Consider the following 24,896-nt stretch of genomic DNA (forward strand, 5'->3'; position numbering starts at 1 on the left):
TTTCTGGATGTGTCTCAGTTCGGAGAATCATTTTCCAGCAAACTGCCAGTGTGGTACCCGTGATGAGTGTGTGCGCGCACTATTTATTGTTTGTGGTAGAAGACAAAACACCTCACCTCCATCCTCACACTTCTCTGGGGGTTTTGCTTTCTTGGCAAGTCGAGGATCCAGCCAGGTTGTGGTTTTTGAGTTGTGACTGTAGATAGAGAGAGGAATAAATTATTAGCAAACAGAAACCTGTAAGCAGTAGTCAACATTTCCTACTGTACATCTCCCAGGCTACACCTCCACTGAAAATAGCAGATAAAATGTTTATGCTTTTCACAACACCTAATGGAAAATTAATTTTTACACATTCACAAACACCCACCATTAGCTACAAAAGAACAAGTTCTCAGACTTAGCACGAGAGCCAGAGCCTGCTTTGGCGGACATAAATAACAGCAGTGGCCAAGGGTGGCTGATCTAAGACATTTGGGATGAGTCACGGTGACGTTTGTGATTCAGAACTAATCATTCAGCATAGAAGCTGTCCTTATTAATGCTCTCATGTCTAGCCTGTATACCATCAGAAGAGTAAAGGCTGTTTTTCCAGAAGAGTAGAGGCTGTTACTAAGTCATTGACTTAGAGTTTAATGTTACAGAAGTAGGAGGATTTACAGTAGGAGTCTTGCCTATGTGACTCTTATTGGTGTAGTCACACCAGCCCCAATTGGAAAATTGAGCAAATTGCAGCAAATTGAGGAAGACCTCCTTACAGAAAAACAGTATATTCACAACCACCTTTAAGCAGAAGTTCTTCTCTTGGTGTTCCCCAGGAAGATTAGGGTGTGATTCCTAGTTTGATAGACGTCAACGTCAAACTACACCAATAAGAGTCACATAGGCAAGACTCCTACTGTAAATCCTCCTACGTCTGTAACATTGAACTCTAAGTCAATGACTTACAAATGCCATAAATATTAAGAGTACACATAAGTTTTTAAAAGTGTTTTTGTATTTTCATTCATTTATTCATTATCTGTAACCCTTATCCAGTTCAGGGTTGCGGTGGGTCCAGAGCCTACCTGGAATCATTGGGCGCAAGGCGGGAATACACCCTGGAGGGGGCGCCAGTCCTTCACAGGGCTACACAGACACACACACACATTCACTCACACCTACGGACAATTTTTGAATCGCCAGTCCACCTACCAACGTGTGTTTTTGGACTGTGGGAGGAAACCGGAGCACCCTGAGGAAACCCATGCGGACACGGGGAGAACACACCAACTCCTCACAGACAGTCACCCGGAGGAAACCCACGCAGACACAGGGAGAACACACCACACTCCTCACAGACAGTCACCCGGAGGAAACCCACGCAGACACAGGGAGAACACACCACACTCCTCACAGACAGTCACCCGGAGGAAACCCACGCAGACATGGGGAGAACACACCACACTCCTCACAGACAGTCACCCGGAGCTGTGTGCCTGCGACACTACCTGCTGCGCCACCGTGCCGCCCCACTTTTGTATATTGTATAATTTTAATTAAAAATGCAAACCTTCTCCCACTCTTTTCTTTTTTTTTTCATTTGGCTGTTGCATAGTATTAAAAATCCCTTAAACATCACATTAAAGGTTCATGATTTTACCCTGAAAAAACACACATTTCCTCGCCATTTGATTGCTCTCTAGTCAGTTTTTACACTGGAAAATCCTCAGGTATATGTATATTTCTATAAATGGGAAAATAAAAGTGGCTCACTCTGACATGGCTTTCTGAGAAACGGTATCAGGAGGCGTCTGGATGTCATAGACTTCCAAACATTGAAAAGCATGTAAAAAAATTTGAATGTCGCTCCTGTGCCGAAGGTGGGTAATAATGTCTAATTTTTTGCTGTAGTTATTACTTAGGTTGGAACTGAATCCACATTCTGCAGACCATTTACCCCATGATAGTAAACACCAGCCGAAAGCGCTACTAAACCTAACAGTTGGAGTTACAAATGACATTCTGTGGTGATTCAAACAGTGAACAAAACTTACAGACAATTTAAACTTTATTTCTTGCTCAAATATGCCATTCCACCTTAAAAGACACAATGCAAAAACAACAGAGAGAACAGCGGTTTCTCCTAGAACTGTCGATTATGCTACATTCACAACTGCTAACATCAAAATCTTTAAAATCATCTAATCATCCAAAACTACTTCATTTTATGGTTACTTTTCTTGAATGAAATGACAATTGTCATTTTTAATACTACACAACAGTTCCATAAATGACAAAAGGATGTTTACATTTTCAATTACAAATAAATGATCCACTCAATATTATTTTAACTTATTTGTACTCTTAATATAATGTAAATTTAATTATATTAATAAAGGCGTAGGGCTATCTGACCAAAACCTGGTGAATCAGTGGATTTGAATGATAAATATCTCTGATCCGCCTCACTTTATGGCCAACACGTCCGTTTATAACATTCCACTCTCCAGCAGGTGTGGAATGTCCATCTGACTGTTTTCAGTAATGAAGCATTTTTGTTCATTTAATGTAAATGTGTACACAATAAAAATTCATCTACAATTTAGCAAGTCTACAAATGTTAAAAGCTCATTGACTTTATGGCTTGAATGGCAGGGCAACAACAATGATCTTGTACCGTGGCCAAGCTTATTTGCACAAATGTTTCTGCTACTAAATATACAGCGAACCCAACACAGCAATAATAGAAAAAGTGAGAGGCACATTCAATGCCTGGCATAACCGGCTCAGTGGTCAAAGCTGGGATTTAGTATTATTCGTAAAGACACACTGCCGCATTCACGCCCTCCCCAGGCATATTAAAACACTCCTTCAAAGCCCGTTTTTAAAAAAGGCGGAACTTCAAACCACCCTCCCCAGGGATTAAGCGTCCGATTAAGGACGAACGTCTTTGAAATGTCGACAGCGTGTGACAGGTGTGGAGCTTCCTCCGTGGCCCGCTGGGAAGAGAGCACTCTTAGCTGATGGCTTGTGCTCAGGGGAAAACAATGCAATGTCAAACTATTCCAGTTTCATTCTCTGCAGCATAATATACATGGAAACATGGAGTAGACATTGAACAGCTGTTGCATAAACTGAAGGTTTGGGTAAAAGTGCTAAGTAAAACGTACAACTTCTTAAGCAATTTACCTTTGCGCTTATCTACTTACCATGGTAGGTGAAGCTAACCCAGTAAACAAGGAACGTCCCTGGACGTTCAAAATAGATCTAAAAGTAATCTGTCCGTCAAGGACATATTTTAAACGTCAATGGACGTCCAAATTCCATCTTAATAAGTTAGTTAAGTGGTGACCAATCGATAACGTCAGTGGACGTCCAAAACGCGTTTTATACAAGTAATTTATTTTGGGACCAATTAATAACGTCAATGGACGTCAAAAATACGTCTAATAGTCGTCTTTTCAATGTCTGTGTTTGGACGTCTTTTCAACTTTCATTTTCAACCTTAAGAGAACATTGATTAGACGGCAGTCATTACGTTATTTCAACGTTGAATCAACGGCTAATTGTTTACTAGGAACTGCTAACCTAGCTGACCTGTGCTAGCCATCATTCACTAGCTTCACAATGAGGATTGTGTGACTATAAACACAGATACATGCTACAGATAACTGCTGAAACCTAGCTGACTTTACATAATGTTTGCTAGCTTCCATACTGTGGATACTGAACTGTCTTGTTTGGATTGACAAGCTAACTGCGTACCTAACCTAGCTTAGCAATGTTGATGTTTGATGTAATTTAATGTTGTTGGCTAGCTTTCAGTAATGTTCTAATCTAAAAGAAAAGCTGCAAACATGAGGTTTAACTGCTACATAGGGACAAACTGACTGCTAACATGATTGACTACACAACATTTGCTAGATTCCGTAGATGGGGATGTAGAGAGAATAGATGTAATGACCTACAGCTAACGATAGTAGGACAAGCAAGTTTCTATCCTAGCTGACATACCCTAGAATTTGTTACATAGCTTCAATTTTAGAGTCTGTGCTAACATTAAAACTACTTATTTCTGACCATACCTAGAATGTAAGGTATGTAGCGCTTGGTGTAGGGTGTAAAACTGCTGACAAACAATGCAGCAGGTCAGGGTTCAGTTCTGCATATGGGCAAAGCATCCCAAGCTAAACAAATAACAGCCCTTAGGCAAGGATTCTAACACTACACTCGCCTAACTCTGTAATGTTATTTGAACTTTAAGAAGCTCTAGAAAAGTGCATTTATAAAGTGCTATCTATTCAATTGGAAAGCACAAAACAGATCACTAAACCTTGTTACTTAAAGTACAGCTAAGCACTTTATCCAAGTTTTCCTGGCTGGACTTTCTTGTTTGGCTGGAATTTTTGCAGGCCCTGAGGCTTTATCAATGTTTCTGATCTCAGGACTAGCACAGTTTGTAATAATTAAATAATGTGACATATTCACTGTTTTCTGAGCATGTTTTATGGCTTCCTCACAGCAGACACTTAGATTGCTTCCTATCAAAAACGCTATATACATGATAAAATGTTTCTGAACAGCAGACCACACCACACTAGTGTCAAGGAAGAAACTTTTCATTCTGTCTCCATGGTCCTCTCTATCATTTGCATTAGCCTGAGTCATCATGTAAAACAACAGTCTGGCCCCGTCAACGTCAGCAGCACCACAGCTAAACAGCACTGCATAGAGTGCCCTATTTTAAACATGGATATTTATGGCTGTGTCCACATTTAGCTCCGCAGGTAAGTGAGCTAAGCTCACCTGCATTTAAGCAGAACACTTTGCACAGCGTCTGCTCCCTGCAGCAGCCCTGTGGAGAACTGTGTGTTTATATAGCCTTTGCAAATTAGAAGCTAAAGCCAAGGAGCTGAGTGTCGATAGCCAGGTAGGCCAACAAAACGTTTCTACCATGTTCCCACTAGGCAAAAAAAACCCACAGATAATAAGCTTTTGCTGATACCACTCGGTGGGAGCAGTAAATAACGCTACATAAAGAGTGAGAAAGTGACTGCAGTTAGTAAAAATATAAACAGCTCCAAAATAACAGCTGCTGTTAGAAACAGTTTTCTACTTTCTGCAATCTGTGCTACATCAACACTTTAAAGGAAAGGCGAACAGATTCTGAAATGATGAAAAGACCTAATGTCCTTCCTGAATATTCCTTATTGTTTTTAACTCAGAAATCGGTGTTGCTACAGATACGGGTCTTCATTCCTTACCAAGAGACCTTATTTCACCCAGTCTTCTTTGTTGTTGGAAGATAAACCAAATATTAAAAAGTGTCAATGTGTTTTACTTAATAGCTTTCATTTCTTTCTGTTAAATGTTTTAACAATTTTACTCCATTGTAGCAGTCTGTAAATCATTAAGTGGCGCAATAAATAAATAAATAAATAAATAAATAATCACCAATCCCTATTAAACTCACTACTTTTTCCACTTGTTTCTAAAGCAGGAAGTGAAATCAAATTTTGTTAGTTGTGCCTCTATTACCCAGTAAACAAGACGTTCAAAATAGGTCTAAAAGTAGTCTGTCCGTCAAGGACATATTTTAAACGTCAATGGACGTCCAAAATCCATCTTAGTAAGTTAGTTAAGTGGTGACCAATCGATAACGTCAGTGGACGTCCAAAACGCGTTTTATACAAGTAATTTATTTCGGGACCAATTAATAACGTCAATGGACGTCCAAAATACGTCGAATAGTCGTCTTTTCAATGTCTGTGTTTGGACGTCTTTTCAACTTTCATTTTCAACCTTAAGAGAACGTTGATTAGACGGCAGTCATTACGTTATTTCAACGTTGAATCAACGGCTAAATGTTTACTGGGTAGGTACTCACTCTGAATGCAATATCAGGATAAACTCCTCCTCACTAAAAGCTCTAAAGAGGTGTGGCAAACCCTTACATTTCCACAAGTATCCACCTATTTCTAACTGAATCTACTCACATTTATTTCACTCTTATTTCAAAACCCTCACCCACCCCCTAAAAGCCAGTTATCACTCTCAAATGAAAATAAACTTACTAAATGCAGCAACGTAATACATCCGCCAGCAGTGTGTAACTCTATTAAACTACTGTTTGCTGGTTGGAATTACTCACTCGATGAAGTAGACCATGCCTGTCTCAGTGTAGGCCATCTCCCAGTTCTTGGGCAACGGTTCCTGGCTCTCATCTCGTGGCAGCGTGCCCCAGGCACGAAAGTCCATGGCACTGCCTGCCTGAGCGTAGCTGGGCACCGCCTTCCTCCACTCCACACCTTCCTTATGCTCTTCAGTTCCAGGGGGGAAAAGGGAGAATGATTGTCAAGTCAGGTGAGCAAATCCAGGTAAAGCAAGTCTTACATGGTCAGTATATTCTCTCTCTCTCTCCAACAGTATGCTTTCAAATGAGGTCTCCTGCTGACTAGAGGGAGAGAGGGGGAAGAGAGAGAGAGAGAGAGAGAGAGAGAGAGAGAGAGAGAGAATTTGCATATCAGTGCTGATTTGAAAGGAGCGTCCCAGGCCAGTACCAGAAAGCCATTTTGGTGAAGCTGTGATCATGAAAATGCAGTGTGTGTGTGTGTCTGTGTGTGTTCAAAGTGGAGATCATCTTTTTATTGTATTATACTATTTCTTAATAATCCTGCTGCTCTCTTTTACTGTTCAAAACACTGTCTGATGGACTCACACATCTCAATTATTTTTTTTCTATATGTTATTTTGTAATGATATTGTACACTGATTGTTATTATAGACGGCTGTGATCTGATCCCAGAAGGCAGTATTGTGCTGATATCAGAGTTTGCTCAATGAATCAGATTCAGTCCTGCGATAAATTGAATTATTTATTTTGGAGCTGTTTATTCAGTCAGTACCCATTGCTTTTTATAGTTTACAGACTCTTTAGATGTTCTCATATGATCTTAATTCGATTCAACTGGTGTTGTTCCAGGGCAGCACGGTGGCGCAACAGGTAATGTCTCCCTGTGTCTGTGTGGGTTTCCTCCGGGTGACTGTCTGTGAGGAGTGTGGTGTGTTCTCCCTGTGTCTGCGTGGGTTTCCTCCGGGTGACTGTCTGTGAGGAGTGTGGTGTGTTCTCCCTGTGTCCGTATGGGTTTCCTCCGGGTGACTGTCTGTGAGGAGTGTGGTGTGTTCTCTCTGTGTCTGCGTGGGTTTCCTCCGGGTGACTGTCTGTGAGGAGTGTGGTGTGTTCTCTCTGTGTCTGCGTGGGTTTCCTCTGGGTGCTCCGGTTTCCTCCCACAGTCAAAAACACACGTTGGTAGGTGGATTAGCGACTCAAAAAGTGTCCATAGGTGTAAGTGTGTGAGTGTGTGTTGCCCTGTGAAGGACTGGTGCCCCCTCCAGGGTGTATTCCCGCCTTGCGCCCAATGATTCCAGGTAGGCTCTGGACCCACCGCGACCCTGAACTGGATAAGAGTTACAGATAATGAATGAATGAATGAATGGTGTTGTCCCAAAAGTTTGAAGAATTCTGGATCCCAGCTCCAAAACTCCGAAACCTTGAGAGGAACCAATACTCAAACGAGGAACCTGTCCTCCTTTAGAAAACACTGGAGCACAAGAACAAAGAAAGAACAGGGTTCAAACAACGATCAGTATAAGATACATTTATTCATTGACCTAGAAGAGCTGATGACACTCACTATACCCTTCTAAAAGCATCATGTGGCCCATCGCCATGGTTCTAACCACAAATCCCTTCGCTCTAATGTAAATTTATGTGTATTTTCTTTTCCCCAGGATTGGATCAGTCTGCCTGACCTGGCCTTATCTCTGCAGTGGGCTCTGGGGCTGTTTCATCTGGATGGAAATATGCTGCTTACACATGAGCAGATGGAATTGGGAAAAAGAAAATCTAGCATAAACAGCTCACATTAAATTCTGCTGATATTAAGGTTTGTTTCTTGCCAGAGTAGACACGTCAAAACGTGCGAAATAGCTTCTGCTGTTTACACTCATGAGGCACTCTCCAGAACATCAGGAACATTAGCAAATACACACACACACACAACAGGGTGGAGTTACAGTGATACTCCATTTCTCAAGACACACACCAGGGGGAGTGGAAGCAAATGAGAAAAAGCAGCAAATAGATGAAAAAAAAAAGAAAAATATAAGAAGTTAACAGGGACAGGTGGGCTGTGCTTGTTTTTCTCAGACAAAACACATCGAGTCCTAGACAACACAAAAGGAGTGCTGTGTAGAGTTGGCCAGGATAAAAATGTGACACTATAGGTAGCTCTATAAGCCTTATAATAGGCCACTTCCCACACAGCAATTGTAGCCAAAGGCTACACACATGATGCGCAATGAACTGTGAACAAGTACACGCAGTACACACCTCCAGAGAACAGTGGGAACACTGCTTTACACCTACAGCCCACGTCCAGGTTGTTTGTTCGGTAACGTAAGGGGAATCTCCTCATCCAAGCCCATCCGTTTTTCACTTGACTTTTATTTTCAAAACCCTGGAGCCATTTTGGAACCCTCTCCTACTGTCAAGCCACAGACAGCTGTGTAGGATCCCGTCCAACGTTACAGTCCCGAATGGAGCGTCTACACCAGATTCCATGCCAAACCTGGAGCCCTCTAAATGAATCATCTCCATTCACTCCATGCTCTGTTTTGGTGGTGAATCACTAAGGTGAGGCGTGGAGAGGGTGGACTCCTGCTTAATAGACGAGAGGTCCTGAAGGGTGCTACCTAAGCCCGCTAAAGTTTTGACTTCTGCTCTTCTCCCTGAGCCCAAGGAGTTACATGATCAATCAGCAGCAAGGCTGGCAATCGTGACACCAGACACATTTTCATAACAATATCCTGGGCATGAAGCTAATGCTATTTTAATGTCAGTATCATTAGAGCAGTAATGAGAGATTCTGCCTGTAGGCTATCCATGTAACTGCAAGCTCTTCATTTTTCATGCACGGTGTTATTTTGCAGATTCTCACTCAGGAAGCGTTCGGTGACAATCGGTTGGAGACCTACATTAGCATGTGTTTAAGTAAAGAATAAAAATGTAAAATAGGCTACTTCAGTATCCTCCGAGTGCCCGTGGTGGCCGAGCGTAGCGAATGGCACATTTCATATTATGCGGCTCCGCTAGTCTTCTCTGAGACTTATATGTGACATATAACAAATTCAGCGGGGGCCACTTTCCATTCCACGCTCCGCAGCCTACTGACACTTCATCTGAAAGGCATTCACTCTTCCTTCCTCCCTCTGCTCTAAGGAAAAGTTAACTGTGTCCATCACTGCAGTTCATCCTAAAACCGTACTGCTCCCAGTGAGGCACAGCAAAACTCTCAACAACTTCCACAGGAGGCTCCCTTCAGAAGCAGGCTTGGCGGACTAAATCTCCAGACTGGCAGCCAGATTCGGATACACAGTGATCTCCCTACATGCAAGATTAGGCGCTGTCTGTGGCCTGAGCTGTAAGATCTCTCAGAAAATATCACAAGGCTCTTTGCCCTACCACGGAAGCCCCTTTTGATATTTATCTCTGTGAATATTTATCTCCTCAGATCAGTCTTAAAGATGAGCTTACAGTGTGTTTCCACACATGAGGACGGGTGGAGATAGAGATCAATACAAAGGGAAATGACATGTGGATAATAGAAAGGACGCTTGGCAACAATAGCTTCATTTAAAAGGGATATTTCCTACCACTTTTCCACAAGTGAACACAGCGCTGGGGTCTTATTAAAATGTCTGTGACAAGGATCAAACACCACAGGAGCGTTCTCCCGTGTCCCAACAGCTATGTTCAGAATGACCGGTTCCGGTGCCTGTTCCTTTTAAATGAGAGTGAGCCACAGTTCAGTTCAGCGCGAGAGCCCAGGAGTGAGGAGCGAGGAGCAGAAGCTCTGGGTTCTAGACATTTTCCGTGTTTTATCAGCACCGATGTTTCTCCACACTTCTTGTTTTTAACCTCATCTTTCACTCTCATCTTTCAGCGCTGTGATTGGAGAGACTCAGATGAGGAGGCGGGGTCATTCTCCAGTGTCTGCACTTTGCGTAAGAATCAACACAAAGTCGGATCTGCTTGTTTTATCCCAAAAACACCCGACTAGGTTGTTTTTATTTCACAGTTTGTGGTTTGGCTCGAGCACCAGGCAGAAATGAATGTGCTAAAGTGATTTGCTTATGATATGTTCTCTTTAACACCTATTAATTAAAGTGATTTCAGACGCAAGGTCATTCCGTGTAACCTACATATGGTGCTCTTCAGTAATGCATGTCCACAACCAGAACAGAGGCCAAGTGTCTTGGCAAAGGGCACAGCTATAATCAGCCAGGCCCTTGGTTCTGAGATAAATGGCTCTGCACTGGTAGAGCACTTTCTGAAATGTACACTTTCAGTATCTTAAGCTGCATTACTTCCATACACCAAGAGCCAATGTTGCCTGGAATCACCTGGCGCTGATGGGTTGCATGTGGTGAGAAGGAAACTAATAAAAGATCTCACCTGTGAGTCCATTGACAAGTGCAGGCCGATCCTCTTCTTCCTCCTCCTCAGGTGCTGCACTGTCCTTTCTTTCCATTTTGCTGACAGAGGTGGTGCGTTTGCGCTGCACTTCAGTATCAAACTCCTCATCAAATAGCACCTGATCCACAAGGTCGGGCTGAACCGGGCTGGGCTCAGCCGGGGGTTTGGGAGTGCCATAATAATTACCTGCAGAGAACAGAACAGAAATATGAGGCTATTCAGACATTTTCACTCCCTAATTCGACACAGCTGCAGTGTCCTGCAGGTTCTGGGTTTGAGCCCTGTTCCGGGTGACTGTCTGTGAGGAGTGTGGTGTGTTCTCTCTGTGTCTGCGTGGGTTTCCTCCGGGTGACTGTCTGTGAAGAGTGTGGTGTGTTCTCCCTGTGTCTGCGTGGGTTTCCTCCGGGTGACTCTCTGTGAGGAGTGTGGTGTGTTCTACTTGTGTCTGCGTGGGTTTCCTCCGGGTGACTGTCTGTGAGGAGTGTGGTGTGTTCTCCCAGGGTCTGCGCGGGTTTCCTCCGGTTGACTGTCTGTGAGAAGTGTGGTGTGTTCTCCCTGTGTCTGCGTGGGTTTCCTCCGGGTGACTGTCTGTGAGGAGTGTGGTGTGTTCTCTGTGTCTGCGTGGGTTTCCTCCGGGTGACTGTCTGTGAGGAGTGTGGTGTGTTCTACCTGTGTCTGCGTGGTTTTCCTCCAGGTGACTGTCTGTGAGGAGTGTGGTGTGTTCTCCCTGTGTCTGCGTGGGTTTCCTCCGGGTGACTGTCTGTGAGGAGTGTGGTGTGTTCTCCCTGTGTCTGCGTGGGTTTCCTCCGGGTGACTGTCTGTGAGGAGTGTGGTGTGTTCTCCCTGTGTCTGTGTGGGTTTCCTCCGGGTGACTGTCTGTGAAGAGTGTGGTGTGTTCTCCCTGTGTCTGCGTGGGTTTCCTCCGGGTGACTGTCTGTGAGGAGTGTGGTGTGTTCTCCCTGTGTCTGCGTGGGTTTCCTCTGGGTGACTGTCTGTGAAGAGTGTGGTCTGTTCTCCCTGTGTCTGCATGGGTTTCCTCCGGGTGCTCCGGTTTCCTCCCACGGTCCAAAAGCACACGTTAGTAGGTTGATCTGCGACTCAACAGTGTCTCAACTTACAGACAATGAATGAATGAATGTTTAAAACAGTTCTGTTATTTAAATCACATTTAAACCAACTTTTCTGAAGAGCAGAATATAATGGACCTTTAAGGCAATCAGCTGCACTTAAAGACACATGCTGTACCTTGGTACTCGGTAGCGATATTTACACTGTGTGTTCCTTTTGCAAAAAAAAAACAGAGAGTGTTCTGATAAACTTGGCACCAGAAAAAAATGAGCCTTTGTTATTTCCAGTACACAAAAGCCTCCAAGACTTTTAAAGATGGGTTCCAACAATACATTATAGAATTCAGTGTTTGGAAATGCTTGCAGCTGAAGGTAATTTATTTAGCATGTGTTGTACTCTTACAGATTAAGATTAATCACCAGGGACATGAACATTAAGAGCAACAGATTGTGGACCTCGATTCCTAGGCTACTTACATTTACTACTGGTGAAGTAAGTCCACAAACCTGGCTTGATTCTCTATGTGTAAACATATGTAATACCTGCAGAAGAGTGTGGCGTGAATATGCCTCGCTAAGAGCTAAAATCCAAGCCCAGATAACTACACAGCATCATATGTCTCCACTCTGTCTTCAGCAGGACTGTATCTGCTATGTGTTTGGTGTTTGTCATCACCGGTGTTCAGTTTCCTGCAGGGCTCCCTCTGGCCAGTGCTCCACACATTTATTATTTTACAACGCTGCTTCACGGCTTGTGTGGGACTGTTGCAGTGCCGTGACAGCTCCCATCTTAGGGAAGCAGGGGGCAATCTTCTAAACCTTAGCATCCTTTGTAGTGTGGATGCTGGGGGCAAGAAGTACAACAAAAGCGCACAGGGAGCCCTACCTCCACAGCCCATGCTTTCAACTGTCTTCCTGTTTTAACCTGCAGTTAAAGTGAAGGAAATGGAGGGGAGGGGGAAAAGGGTGAGGACTCGAGAGAGAGGGCAAATACAGATTTATTTGCTGTCCTTTGCATTCCTGACCCTCTCTCATCCAGCAAGCCCCTGCATTTTCTAAATGTCGTTCAGGACTGTCTGGGGATGTGGGCTGCAAATTGCACAGAAGCGTTATCGCACTGAACAGAACAGAGCCTGTTTTAGAGCCCGGGAATACTGAGAAAAAAGAAAACAGCAAGGCCAGAGCGTGATGGGAGTCTGCCCCGCCACAAAATAAATAAAACATGCAGCACAGCCATGCTTCAGATGACACGAGAATATTTCACGAGAGTTGCCTCTGGTAAGGCACGGTCTCAGAGACCTCCGCCGCACATTAAAAAGTTAATTAGGCTGCATTATTTACACCCTCATTTGGCTACGGCGCGCCGCTCATCCAGTCTGGGCCTCAGAACCCAAACACCATTGCTGTTTTTAGTAAACTGCCAGAGCAGAATTGGCTTTAATATATTCCTAATTGAAACTCCTCATTTGAGTTAATCACACTCTTTATTGCGTTAGTAATTTACGCGGTGCCTGCCTTGTAATAATAACAGGAGATGTCAAAAGGGGATTTGTCTTTTCAGACCTATTAATTACACTCTCCACTCTACCTTGTGTGGGAGTGGGCAGGAGGGAGGCAGGGCCGTGATTAAACGATCCATTTGTGAAATGTATTCGCTTCGAGTAGTGCACCTCAGGCTTTCGTGAGTTATCCCACTCACACAGGCACCGTCGTTTGGAGAGCGGAGTCGTTCTCCAGAATCGTATACGGCACCTTTAAAACCACATAAACCTCCTAATAACGGAGAGGAGGAGCTCTCTCAATACAACTGTAAACAGATATTCATTACACAACATTGGATGTTGGAATAGGGAATATCTGGGGGCTGTGTGTGCCTAGCAAGTCCTTGAAAGCAGCTTCTGGATACAATCCCAGGTTTCTCTCTAACAGTAAGATAAAAGTGGTGTTACTTCCACTAGATCAGGGCTTTTTTCTTCAGGAATCTTGCAGTAGATGCAGAGATCAGTGCCTTAAAGGGCACATTTTATGTACTAATTCTACAAGGTACCACAGGCCCCTGTGGTGTGATGCTACCATAAGGATCAAACCCCACAGCAGCGTTCTCCACCTGGACACCAGGATAATAGGTTTCAGCACCTCCTCTTTTCAATGAAAATGAGCCACAGCTCAGTTCAGTCCAGAACCTGACAGTGCGCACTACATAGGGTGATATTTTGTGACAGTGAACACTACATAGGGTGAAGGGAGCCATTTGGAATTCAGCCGATCTTAATCAGTATTAATGAATGAGGCTTGTAATGTGAGAGTAGCCTGTGTAACATTTGGAGGAGGGTAAGAAAACAACGCCCTTGCCTCAGCCTCACCTCCATCCACGCAGTTCAGGGCTTGGCTCTAAACCTGCCTCCTGGGTCAAAGTTACTCCACTTCCTGTGCTTGTTTCCTTGCCAGGAAGGCAGGGTGCATCTGGGAGAACAGCTGTAACGACCCCCTGCTTTCCAGCCTCCGGGGGCTCAGGCCACAAGCTGTTTTAATGCAGTTGAAAGATTCCAAATTACATCATATGGCCGAACATATGTGGGAAAACAGTTCTTCTAAACTCAAGGATATTAAAAGGCAGGTTGTCCTGAGTTGTCTGCAGTAAAAGCCTGTGCCCTCCTGGGAAGGCTTTAAAGCTAAATGCACTGGATGATGCTCCAGGACTCCAGAGAATGCTCTTCCACTGCTCCTTCTCTTTATATCCCTGAAGCCTACACTTGGCGCTGCACATGATGAACTTAGGCTCATGTGTGACTGCTTCAGAGCATCCCATTTTATTTCATGCACTTTGGTGGAGAAGCTGTGTGTGCAATAGCTGAATGCTAATTGAAATAAATATGAAAATAAATGTAAAACAATTAGGGCATCAAACACTGAGGCTAGAGGCTGAAGCGGTGCATGTGTCAGTGTGTGTGTGTGTGTGAGAGAGAGAGAGAGAGCGTGCAGTGTGACATGCTTCGTATTAGGTTACACACACCACCACGTGGGCAGCTCTCAGCCGTGTCAGTGCAGTGTGTCTGTTTATGCGACTCTCTGTTATCGCTCTATCAACAAAGTGTTGCTGTGTGTGCCATAATTAGCACAATTTACCACCAAACAAACAAACAAACAATTCCTTAAAAAAAACTATTATTCATTATTTTTACATTGTCTTCTATAAAGTGCATCAGGTGAAAGCAGATTATGCTCCATAGAGTGGGTCCCTTGGGACAGCCATATTTCAAACAACTACAGAATAATACATTTGTCATAATGTGAAGAGTCACTTGAGGAAATTACTGTGGTTTTTTTTTTACTGAATTTATTTACCGTTGTCCTGCTTTCTGAACAAGAGTGGAATAACATTTCTACAGCTGTCCATGGCAACAAGAAATCTCAGCTGATTGGCCGCTTCCATCACAGGTTCCTCAGATCTAGAACCAGACGTTAATGCGACTGGAACCACCACAATTTTTAGTTTTCTCAATAAATTTGAGGTTTTGACACGGTTGAAACTGCCCCCTTGTGGCCAATAAAATATCAGCCTTCAGGATGCCATATGTCCCTTGTAGCTCCACCTAGTCCAAGTATTAGCACTTGATATAAATGGTAATACCATCTGCTAGATTCTGCTAAACCTGTCGCTGATTGAATTAAAGAAAGGACACTGGAGTAGAAAAGGTCGGGTCATTGAGATGGATGCTGTAGATGTGGGTGGGACTCCATGGCGACAGATTACCCGTCGTGCAGAAAAGAGATCACTGAAGTGGAATGCAGTAAGATAATGCGATACATATACGCTATCCTCCAGTAGGAGCATGGCACAGAGATCATCGTTTGGAGACGGGGACAGAAGTTGGCAACACTGGCAGTCTAATCTAATTTGCATAATGTGACGTCTGTGACCATAACATCATTCACAGTGTTGTAATTTAATTGGACACTCAAGTGGACTTCCAGAACCTTTGTTACTTCAGGAATAAGGAATAAGTCTTGTCCAGATTAGACTAACCGAATCTAGGGATTCGGTTAGGAGTCTAGCTCAAGAACTATTGATGTATAGGGTGGGCCATTTATATCGATACTGGAACTACGGATACTGGAAGCCTGTACTAGCATTTCTCCTGTGGTGATGCTATCAGTGTGTGAAGAGTGGGAGAAGAGGGTTGCATTGACAATCCAACACAACGGGCAGCACTTTGAACACATTTTATAAGTGGTCAGAAACTTGTAGCTAACTCATGGATATGAGAATAAAGTTTCGTTAAAACCAAGCACACCATTGTTTTTCTTGTGAAAATGTTTGATGTGTCACATGACCCTCTTCCCATTGAAAAAACAAAAGTTGGATCCAAAATGGCAGACTTCAAAATGGCCGCCATGATCACCACTCATCTTGAAAAGTTTCCGCCCTCCCATATACTAATGTGCCACAAACAGGAAGTTAACATCACCAACCATTCCCATTTTATTAAGGTGTATCCATATAAATGGCCCACTCTGTAGTGTGCTTACTGAAGCAGGGAAATGAACCCTGCAAGTAAAAGTCCACCAGAGTGTCACACTAGGCCTATTCTCTGTGATTCAGGCACACACACACACACACACACACACACGGCTAAAGCATTGCAATGTCACATCACCCTAACATCATTCTGCCGTCCAATGCACCCGACAGAAAAGAAAGTTAACTCACAGGGTTTGAAAAATCTCAGATAAACAACCGAGCAAAACTGTCGAGATCCGTTACACACGGTGAAATATTAACTCCTCGTGAGTGATCTTTCTTCCCGTGTAAAGTTCGAAGCCAAAATTATTTCCTCCAGAACTTCCATCTTTCTCTCCTGCCATAGTTTCTCATACGACCATCCATCAAGCCTCAGCCCCTCCGTCTCGGCTCAGAACGAAGATGCGAGGACACGTAAGGCTTCAGCTGGTGGCATCTCCGTCGTTATACCCGAGCACGGAGCCATTGAGATGAGTGTCATCAGCCTGGCCATGTCCTAGCCTTCCCAGCCTCCTGTCAAACAGCAGCTAAGGCATGATAAATCTCTTATAAACACATCGTTACTCATTAATGCAGAAACAGGTAGCAAGCAGTGAGGAGAAAAGAAACCCAAAGAACAGGAGAGGGCAACGGGGGAGGGGCACTGATGGAGATTTGTAAAGTCATATGTCAGCAGTAAATCTGTATCAGACATGATCATATCTCAGATTGTCAGTCAGGTTCAGGGCGGGGGTCTCCTGTTCACAACACTGGTTGGACTCAGCGAGGTCCATCAAGGTCCATGAAGTCAGCACAAAAACAGAAATTAAATGTGGTTCCCGATCCTGCTCCTGACGCACCTCATATGACTTATGACTAATTAAGAACCCCTTCATGAGGTCAACTGGGTGTGTTAAGGGTTGGAGTCATGCAACAACACGCAGGAGCAGAGAACTCCAGGGGCAGCACTGATGACTGAATAATGTCAGATTGATCCTGACTAAGCCAAGATATTTACCATTGTACGACTTGTAAGACTCCCTCACTGATTAGGATCCTGCTGAGAGCTTGTTTGTGGTCTTGTGGAATACAGGGTTGTGAGTGATGAATCTGGCTTTGGAAGAGGGATTTAGGTTAGATTTAGACAGGCTACTTTTATGTTCATAGTAGCAAAGTATGTCAGTAATGTTTATGAATTTACTCTTTGCTGTAGCACCAAAGAACATGGAACACATAGATCCCACTGCTATAAAGAAGACTCTAGAGCTAGGATTGGGCTGTATATGGCATTAAGCGGTATTTTAAAATGTGAATGTAATTTCAAAACGAGCGCGCTATTCCAAACGTCCGTTTCGTGTCTGACTAAGTTGAGTACAAGTCCAAAGAGTTCATTCCTGTGCATTGAGGAGAGCCACAGGGAGGGGGCACTGTGGGAGCTCACTGACTGCTGATGTCACACTCTGAAAATGGGCGGGGAACATAACACAAGCCCAATAGCACACCGCAGTTGTGAGTTTAGCGCTGAGTGTGGGTTAAAAGAGAGAGGAAAGAAGCTGAAGACAGACAAAATACCCAGAAGACCCTTCACATTTTTGCTCACAGCTATGAGGCTTTACCCTGTAAACATGCATGTGTTGAGCCTCAGTTCGATGGAAAATCATCTGCTGTTGTGTGCTAAACCACAAGCACTTGTTAGTTGACCAGCTGCACTTCTAGACTGTTTAGAACCTAGATTTTATTTTGTTTGTTTTTAGACATTTCTGTTCCTTCAGCAGCCGTCGCTATAATTTGCTCACTCAGAAACATGTGTCAGTGTGCACTGTTGGCTTGGGCTGAGCTGAACTGCACAGCAAAAAAACCCTTCACTCGATTTTGTGCTCAGAGATATGAGGATCACGCAGCCTGACAGTGCCCCCTACCACCCCAACCCACAGTAATCCAAAATACAGGAGGTCCTCGTGTTACATCAGTCCCGAGTTACGATGTTTCCTGGTTACGACACATCTCCCATTTACAGTATAAAGCCTTGCTTTGACTTAAGCGGTTTTGCGTCGTAAATGTCGTAACGCGAACTTCGTGTTTGGTGTGCGCGGCGGAAGAATACACGGTTAAGCGGCTTGGGACCGAGGAGGATGGCGTCACCCCAGTCGCATTGTACGCCATTTTAGCTTGCTGCTACGTGCTTACAGTATGTTATTTACGTACAGTACGTACTTATGTTCCGACTTACACCAAAAATAGGTTTACGATGCGACGTAGGAACGAATCAACGTCGTAAGTCGAGGACCCCCTGTACTCTGTTAATATTTTGATATGGTAAAGCGACATGAGAAATGTGGATAGTGCCCATGCCCATCTAGAGCTGAAACTATGTGCCTTGTATCAGTTTGAGGTGAGTCACTTTCTGGAAGTGTTTGAAACAACAGAAACAATTCTGTCTGGGATGCAGTATTTCAAGAATTCAGTCATGTACCTGAATAACTCACCATACTTATCACTTAATGAATCCCATAGCACCTTCATTCTTGAGAAAACCTCTGAAAAACTGCTTTACCACAAGATATGATAGAATATTCACTCACATGTTCACACTGGATTAATATAACCTTGAATTATTGTTACTGATATATTTACAGTATAAAAAAAGGCTCTGGAATAATGTAAGGAATGTCTGAATTTCTTCGTTTGGACGGGACTTAAATGACATGCAAATTCCGCTAATAATTACATTACTCGATTTCCACAAGTAAAAATAAACAGGGATTTATATTCGGAATCTAGCCAGACCATAATGTTAATGTACAATTAATACCCTTATAGAAACATAGACACATTAGACTGAATGAACAGATTAGACAAAGAGTTGAATTCAATTCATATGCATCAACTGAAATCCAGAAAGTTCTGTGTCAAAGAATTCTGCTGTTTCCATGTTTATGACTCTGAACGCCTGCTGAATGAATGAATTTATAATGTCAACGACCCATATATCCCTCTGACCATGAAAGAGAATTACTACTAACCTCGACACACGGAGAATCAATGCATAAGTGCCACTCACAGTAACCTCCCTCGTAGACACACACATACAAAGCCTGTTCTAAATGGTAAACAGTGCTGTCAATGAATAAACATTCACTACACCAGGGCTTGCATATTTTTCTAGAGTCAGAGCACTGTGTTACTGTGCGCTGAGTCAAACCTAACCCTTCCCCTCTCTGAGAATTGTCTTGTTTATGACTGAGAAAACAGTCATATACAAGAATTCCCAGTAAGAAATTACACTATGTTATAAATATCACCCATTCTTAAAGGCGGATATATCCTGCTTTATATATATATATATATTAATCAGTACACACACAATGGGTTGATGCATAAGTGTAAGTGTAAAATAGTCGGGGGCCAGTTTTATAATAAAATTATAATGAAATTAATTGTAACACTAATAAGGCAATGAAAAAGATATTGGCTCTGTGTGTAACATCTTGTGACTCTGTGTTGAGCTGCTAGTGAGCAATGGGCTGCTACTGAATAAATGGGGGCGCTAAGGACTCCCTGCTTTGTTAGCAATAAGGCAGCCATTCCAAGTCAAAATGGACAGCTCCACTGCCGCTTCCTTAACGTAAAAGCTGTGCACCTGTGAAAATAAATATCACCATTTAAACTCAATGTTTTTTGGAAACTTAGTTTTGTTTTCTTTTGGTTTTGTAAGTCATACACAGCTGCAATGTATTCTCCCTCAGCATTGTCCAAGAAAATATTCACAGTTCAACTGAGGGACATCTGCCCAAGGAGGAAGAAATCACATTTTTATGGCTACTTTGGACAAAAAGGATTAGAGATGCAAACTAAACCTAGTTGAAACATGGTCCATTTCCTTCCGCATGGCCATAGGGCTTGAAAAGTGAAATAAGCAACCAGTACAGCAAGCAAGTTACTCATCGTTACATCATGCTCCTGGCAACCGCAGCAACTGGGGCTGAATGTCCTGAAATAGACCAAGACGTTTCTTGGTCCAAATGATGTTGTCAATAGAGGTTTTCCATTGAAGAAAGGGCCTAGACGGTATCTGTAAAGCTTGTCTCCTACCGTGAGATCGAAGAGATGTGAAGCCTAACCTTGGCAGCTTTAATAGGGTCTATTGGACCAGCAATAAGCTTAATGGGTTGTAGTGGTGGGTCATGGCTTATGTGACACTAGACTGCTCCAAAAGGACTGACTTGCTGCCCCGTGCACCTTAAAACATTGCGAAAAAAACATGTGCCCCTCTACTTTAGCCAGAGGCTATTTGGATGAGGGCTTTGATCTAATATTTAGTGAGAGTGTGTTTTTTTTCCTTAGATTTTAGCCCTGTGCTGTGAAGCCTTATAAAAAAACGCAGTATATGACTGTACACCAGTTTGGAATGAGCACAGAGTCCCTTTACACAGTCCCCCATGCACAGAGCAAGCAATTAATCAGGCAAAGTATCACTTAATCAAACCTAACATCTCAACTTAAAGAAGGCAGTATTCTCTATAACTCGTTTAATTCTGCCTCCGGAGTTATGACTCATGCATGTTGACACTGGGGATAGGAATATGGATTATTATTATTTGTTGTATATTTTTGCCTGTTTTCATTTACCTTTAAGCAACGCCTGCCTCTTTGAACACTTTACGTCTTAAATCTGGTTCTTTACATGTCAATTAAATGACACATGCATCATAATCAGGGCTTCAGAGCAATGCTGTCCTTATCACCAGGAGATCACAGGCTCGATGCCTGGTGATGTCTTAGCCCTCCAAGGCTGGGACTCCTAGACAGTATAATTGACTTTCGCTTTCTGGGAGTATAGGACTGGTGCCTCCTCTCCCCCGTCACAGTGCTAACTAGCAAGTCAAGTGCAGTCAAATCGAGTCAAATGGATTTTGTCATTTCAACTACAGAGTGGGCCATTTATATGGATACACCGTAATAAAATGGGAATGGTTGGTGATGTTAACTTCCTGTTTGTGGCACATTAGTATATGGGAGGGGGGAAACTTTTCAAGATGGGTGGTGACCATGGCAGCCATTTTGAAGTCGGCCATTTTGGATCCAACTTTTGCTTTTTTCAATGGGAAGAGGGTCATGTGACACATCAAACTCATTGGGAATTTCACAAGAAAAACAATGGTGAGTTTGGTTTTAACATAACTTTATTCTTTCATGAGTTATTTACAAGTTTCTGACCACGTATAAAATGTGTTCAAAGTGCTGCCCATAGTGTTGGATTGTCAATGCAACCCTCTTCTCCCACTCTTCACACACTGATAGCAACACCGCAGGAGAAATGCTAGCACAGGCTTCCAGTATCCGTAGTTTCAGGTGCTGCACATCTCGTATCTTCACAGCATAGAACATTGCCTTCAGATGACCCCAAAGATAAAAGTCTAAGGGGGTCAGATCAGGAGACCTTGGGGACCATTCAATTGGCCCACGACGACCAATCCACTTTCCAGGAAACTGTTCAGACCTGACACCCATAATGTGGTGGTGCACCATCTTGCTGGAAAAACTCGGGGAATGGCCCACCCTGTATATGGAGCATGCACAACACACAGCAAAATGAAATGATATTTCTCCAGGTCCAAAGTGCACGGGTGCAAACCAAAGAAACCATTAATAATACCACAGGTCTCTGTCAGCTAATGTGACGTATCTGGACAGTTTGCATTCTCCTCTGGTGTGTTAAGCCGTTACATTAGCAGTAGTTAGAAAAGAAGTGGCTGGATGGCCTCGTATGTCAAAGGATGTACATTTCCACACCCACCCACATAAGGCTGATGGCACCGTGTGCAACCATAAGAGGCTCGCTGACGGGGTAGAACTGGAGATGTCCCACTGCACCATGTGAAAAAGACGGTGTACCCAAAGGGGGTGCGATTGGGCTGGGATTTACTCACTGGGGGAATAAAGCAGTTAGCAATAAAACAGTTTTGGTGTCTACCATCCTCCGTCCTCCATCCACACAATCTGCAGTCCACTGTACTGATGTAATACTGAGCAACGGCAAAGTGCTGACTGAGGCAATGATTCAAGCAATGCGACCAAAAGGACTCTCATGTCAGATGGGTAATATCTGACTCCTAGCAAAATGTGTCCATTCAGTAATTATTGTTATACAATTACATTGAAAAAAAAAGGTACCCCAGACATAAGCTGACCTCTGGTTTGGGTCATGACACCAAGAGGAAAAGGGTTAAAGCCTTGTAATGTGGTCATGGATGGCAGGACATTGAATTACAGCTCAGCAGGCCAGTGTTTCTAAATGAACTGTTACTAAAATGACTTCCCAGGGGACAAGAGTATTGCTCAAAAATTGCAGGTTCATAATGTGGACGAGAAACCATTGAGCTCCTCTCTTTATTGCAGCAGAAGATAAACATTAGTGAGACAACCAGTAAAAGCACTTTTATGTCTTTCAATATCATCTCACTGTTGTTTAGCAAACAACATTAAGGTGGTATTAAGAAGATCTTTTTGATATTTAATATTTTATCATGAATTTTAGATTTAGGTCCATGGGGAATATTTTAGTCAATCAAAAAATTTGCAAAAATTAGGCAAGATCATCCTCCCAACCACTCCCAAACTGGACTGGGGGGCAAGGGGGAGTCTACAGTGGTTTCAGCTCACATAGGAAAAGCCTAAAGGCTACTTTTCAATATCCCAATTTAGCAAAAAAATGTGTTTTCATTGTCATTGCACAGCAGCACAATGAAATAGTGCCTTTGCATTTAAATCATTCATTGCAAATACACACACACACTAGTGAACAAAAGGCAGTGCACACATGGCGGCCAACCCTCCCAGCACCTGCAGAGCAGTCTTGGGTTAGGCATCTTGCTGAAGGGCACATCAGCTGTGAACAACACAACAACGTGAACAACGGTGCTGTTTCTTCTGTCCCCCAGCCCCCATTTTGGTCCCAAGCCTGCTTCTCTATACTTTAAGTCACAGGCCAAAACACCAGAGAAAATTCAGCTTAAATCAGAGAGAATGAATATAACCAGATTGTCATATGGCCTATCAACTCATGATATAAGATACACGTGCTGTGGCCTAGTTTTTTTGAAAAAATGACATTTTCTGTAAGATCTGAACAGCTTTGATGACACATGCTGTAGTTCAGCCAAAACTCAAGTTTCATAAGGAAATGTGTTTTTGGATGTGGATTTTTTTTTCAGGTGCCTGAAGTTGGCATGCTCATCCTCAACTGTTTCCTAACCTTTCATTCCACCTTAAATTTGCAGCTGATACAGATAACTGGTGCTCCATTTAAAGGGCAATCTAAAGCATAGCAATTTTAAACCAAACCTCCAGGATTTTCAACGGATCAGGACCGCTGAGGACGGGAACATTTTGTGCAGACTGACCAATTAAATTTTTACAGAGAAGGTTATCGACCAATAACGGTAGCTCTACAGTCAGACCGTCCAATCAGAAGATTTTAGGCTACTTCACCACACCCCCTTCTCACTCAAGCGAACCAATCAGAGTAGGGGAGGGCGAGACTAGTTCATTCATTCATTCATTATCTGTAACCGCTTATCCAGTTCAGGGTCGCGGTGGGTCCAGAGCCTACCTGGAATCATTGGGCGCAAGGCAGGAATACACCCTGGAGGGGGCGCCAGTCCTTCACAGGGCAACATAGACACACACACACCTACGGACACTTTTGAGTCGCCAATCCACCTACCAATGTGTGTTTTTGGACAGTGAGAGGAAACCGAAGCACCCGGAGGAAACCCATGCAGACACAGGGAGAACACACCACACTCCTCACAGACAGTCACCCGGAGGAAACCCACGCAGACACAGGGAGAACACACCACACTCCTCACAGACAGTCACCCGGAGGAAACCCATGTAGACACAGGGAGAACACACCACACTCCTCACAGACAGTCACCCGGAGCGGGAATTGAACCCACAACCTCCAGGTCCCTGGAGCTGTGTAGGGCGGGACTAGTTTGTGAACGAAACGCTTCTCCAAATTCTATGTAAGTCCTAGACATTTTTTTTAAGTCTAAAAAAGAGGACATGTCCGGGTAAAAGAGGACGTCTGGTCACCCTACATATACCCCTACTCATAGGGCATTAGGACTCTCACATTTTGTGCGTCACTGGAATGTAACACAATTTTTTCCAAGTCTATAAATCTCATAAATGATATTTTTTTCCTTCACAACTTTGTAACCAAATATTTTGTAGACTACAACAACAAATGTGGACTGCTTTGATGACTCTCAGTAGTGTAGGCCTATCGCTGCTGAAGGTCTTTATTAGTCTCCTAAGCACTGTAAACTATGTAAAGTTAGCTGCAAAGGCAATGCATTTGAAGCTGATTTTGCCGCCCTCATGCAGCTCACCGGTGTCATGTATCATCTCAAAGGCAACCATGAATTTGCATTCATTTCAACACAAGGAGAGCCAGGAGAAGACAAGGTATCACGGACCAGAATTAGTCACTGTGAAATTATCCTTCAGGCTGAAATACCAAGAGACTAAAAGGCAACAGAGATCAGTCATGTAGACGGACGGGCTCCAATAAAAGGCAGCCAGTGTGACATCCACTTTGGCCAGATTTACTTTTCCCTTGGAACTCTAAATGCCGCTTTCCGTAAAATAGAAAGGCCGCACCCATGACTCAGTGGAAGATCATTAACCGACCTGGCCGGCCTACCTGAGGGAAACAAAGGTGCTCCAGAAAAGCAGTGTTTTTACTCACCACTATCTTATCAAAGACACTGGGAGCGTCCCGTGGGATTTAAAAGTCATG

The 24,896-nt window shown here is 43.4% G+C and overlaps 1 protein-coding gene across 1 annotated transcript in view; it reads right to left on the reverse strand.

Moving 5' to 3' along the window:
• The window catches only part of magi3a (membrane associated guanylate kinase, WW and PDZ domain containing 3a), a 207,935-nt gene that overhangs the window by 49,061 nt on the left and 133,978 nt on the right, over nucleotides 1-24,896 (reverse strand). The window contains exons 4-6 of the mRNA XM_066671654.1: nucleotides 10,499-10,705; nucleotides 6,134-6,302; nucleotides 117-196 (exon numbers count right to left, since the gene is read on the reverse strand). Coding sequence (XP_066527751.1) covers nucleotides 117-196; nucleotides 6,134-6,302; nucleotides 10,499-10,705 — 456 coding nt within the window. The remainder of the gene's footprint in view (nucleotides 1-116; nucleotides 197-6,133; nucleotides 6,303-10,498; nucleotides 10,706-24,896) is intronic.

Source organism: Hoplias malabaricus, chromosome 5, assembly GCF_029633855.1.
Source record: "Hoplias malabaricus isolate fHopMal1 chromosome 5, fHopMal1.hap1, whole genome shotgun sequence".
Classification (NCBI taxonomy): domain Eukaryota; kingdom Metazoa; phylum Chordata; class Actinopteri; order Characiformes; family Erythrinidae; genus Hoplias; species Hoplias malabaricus.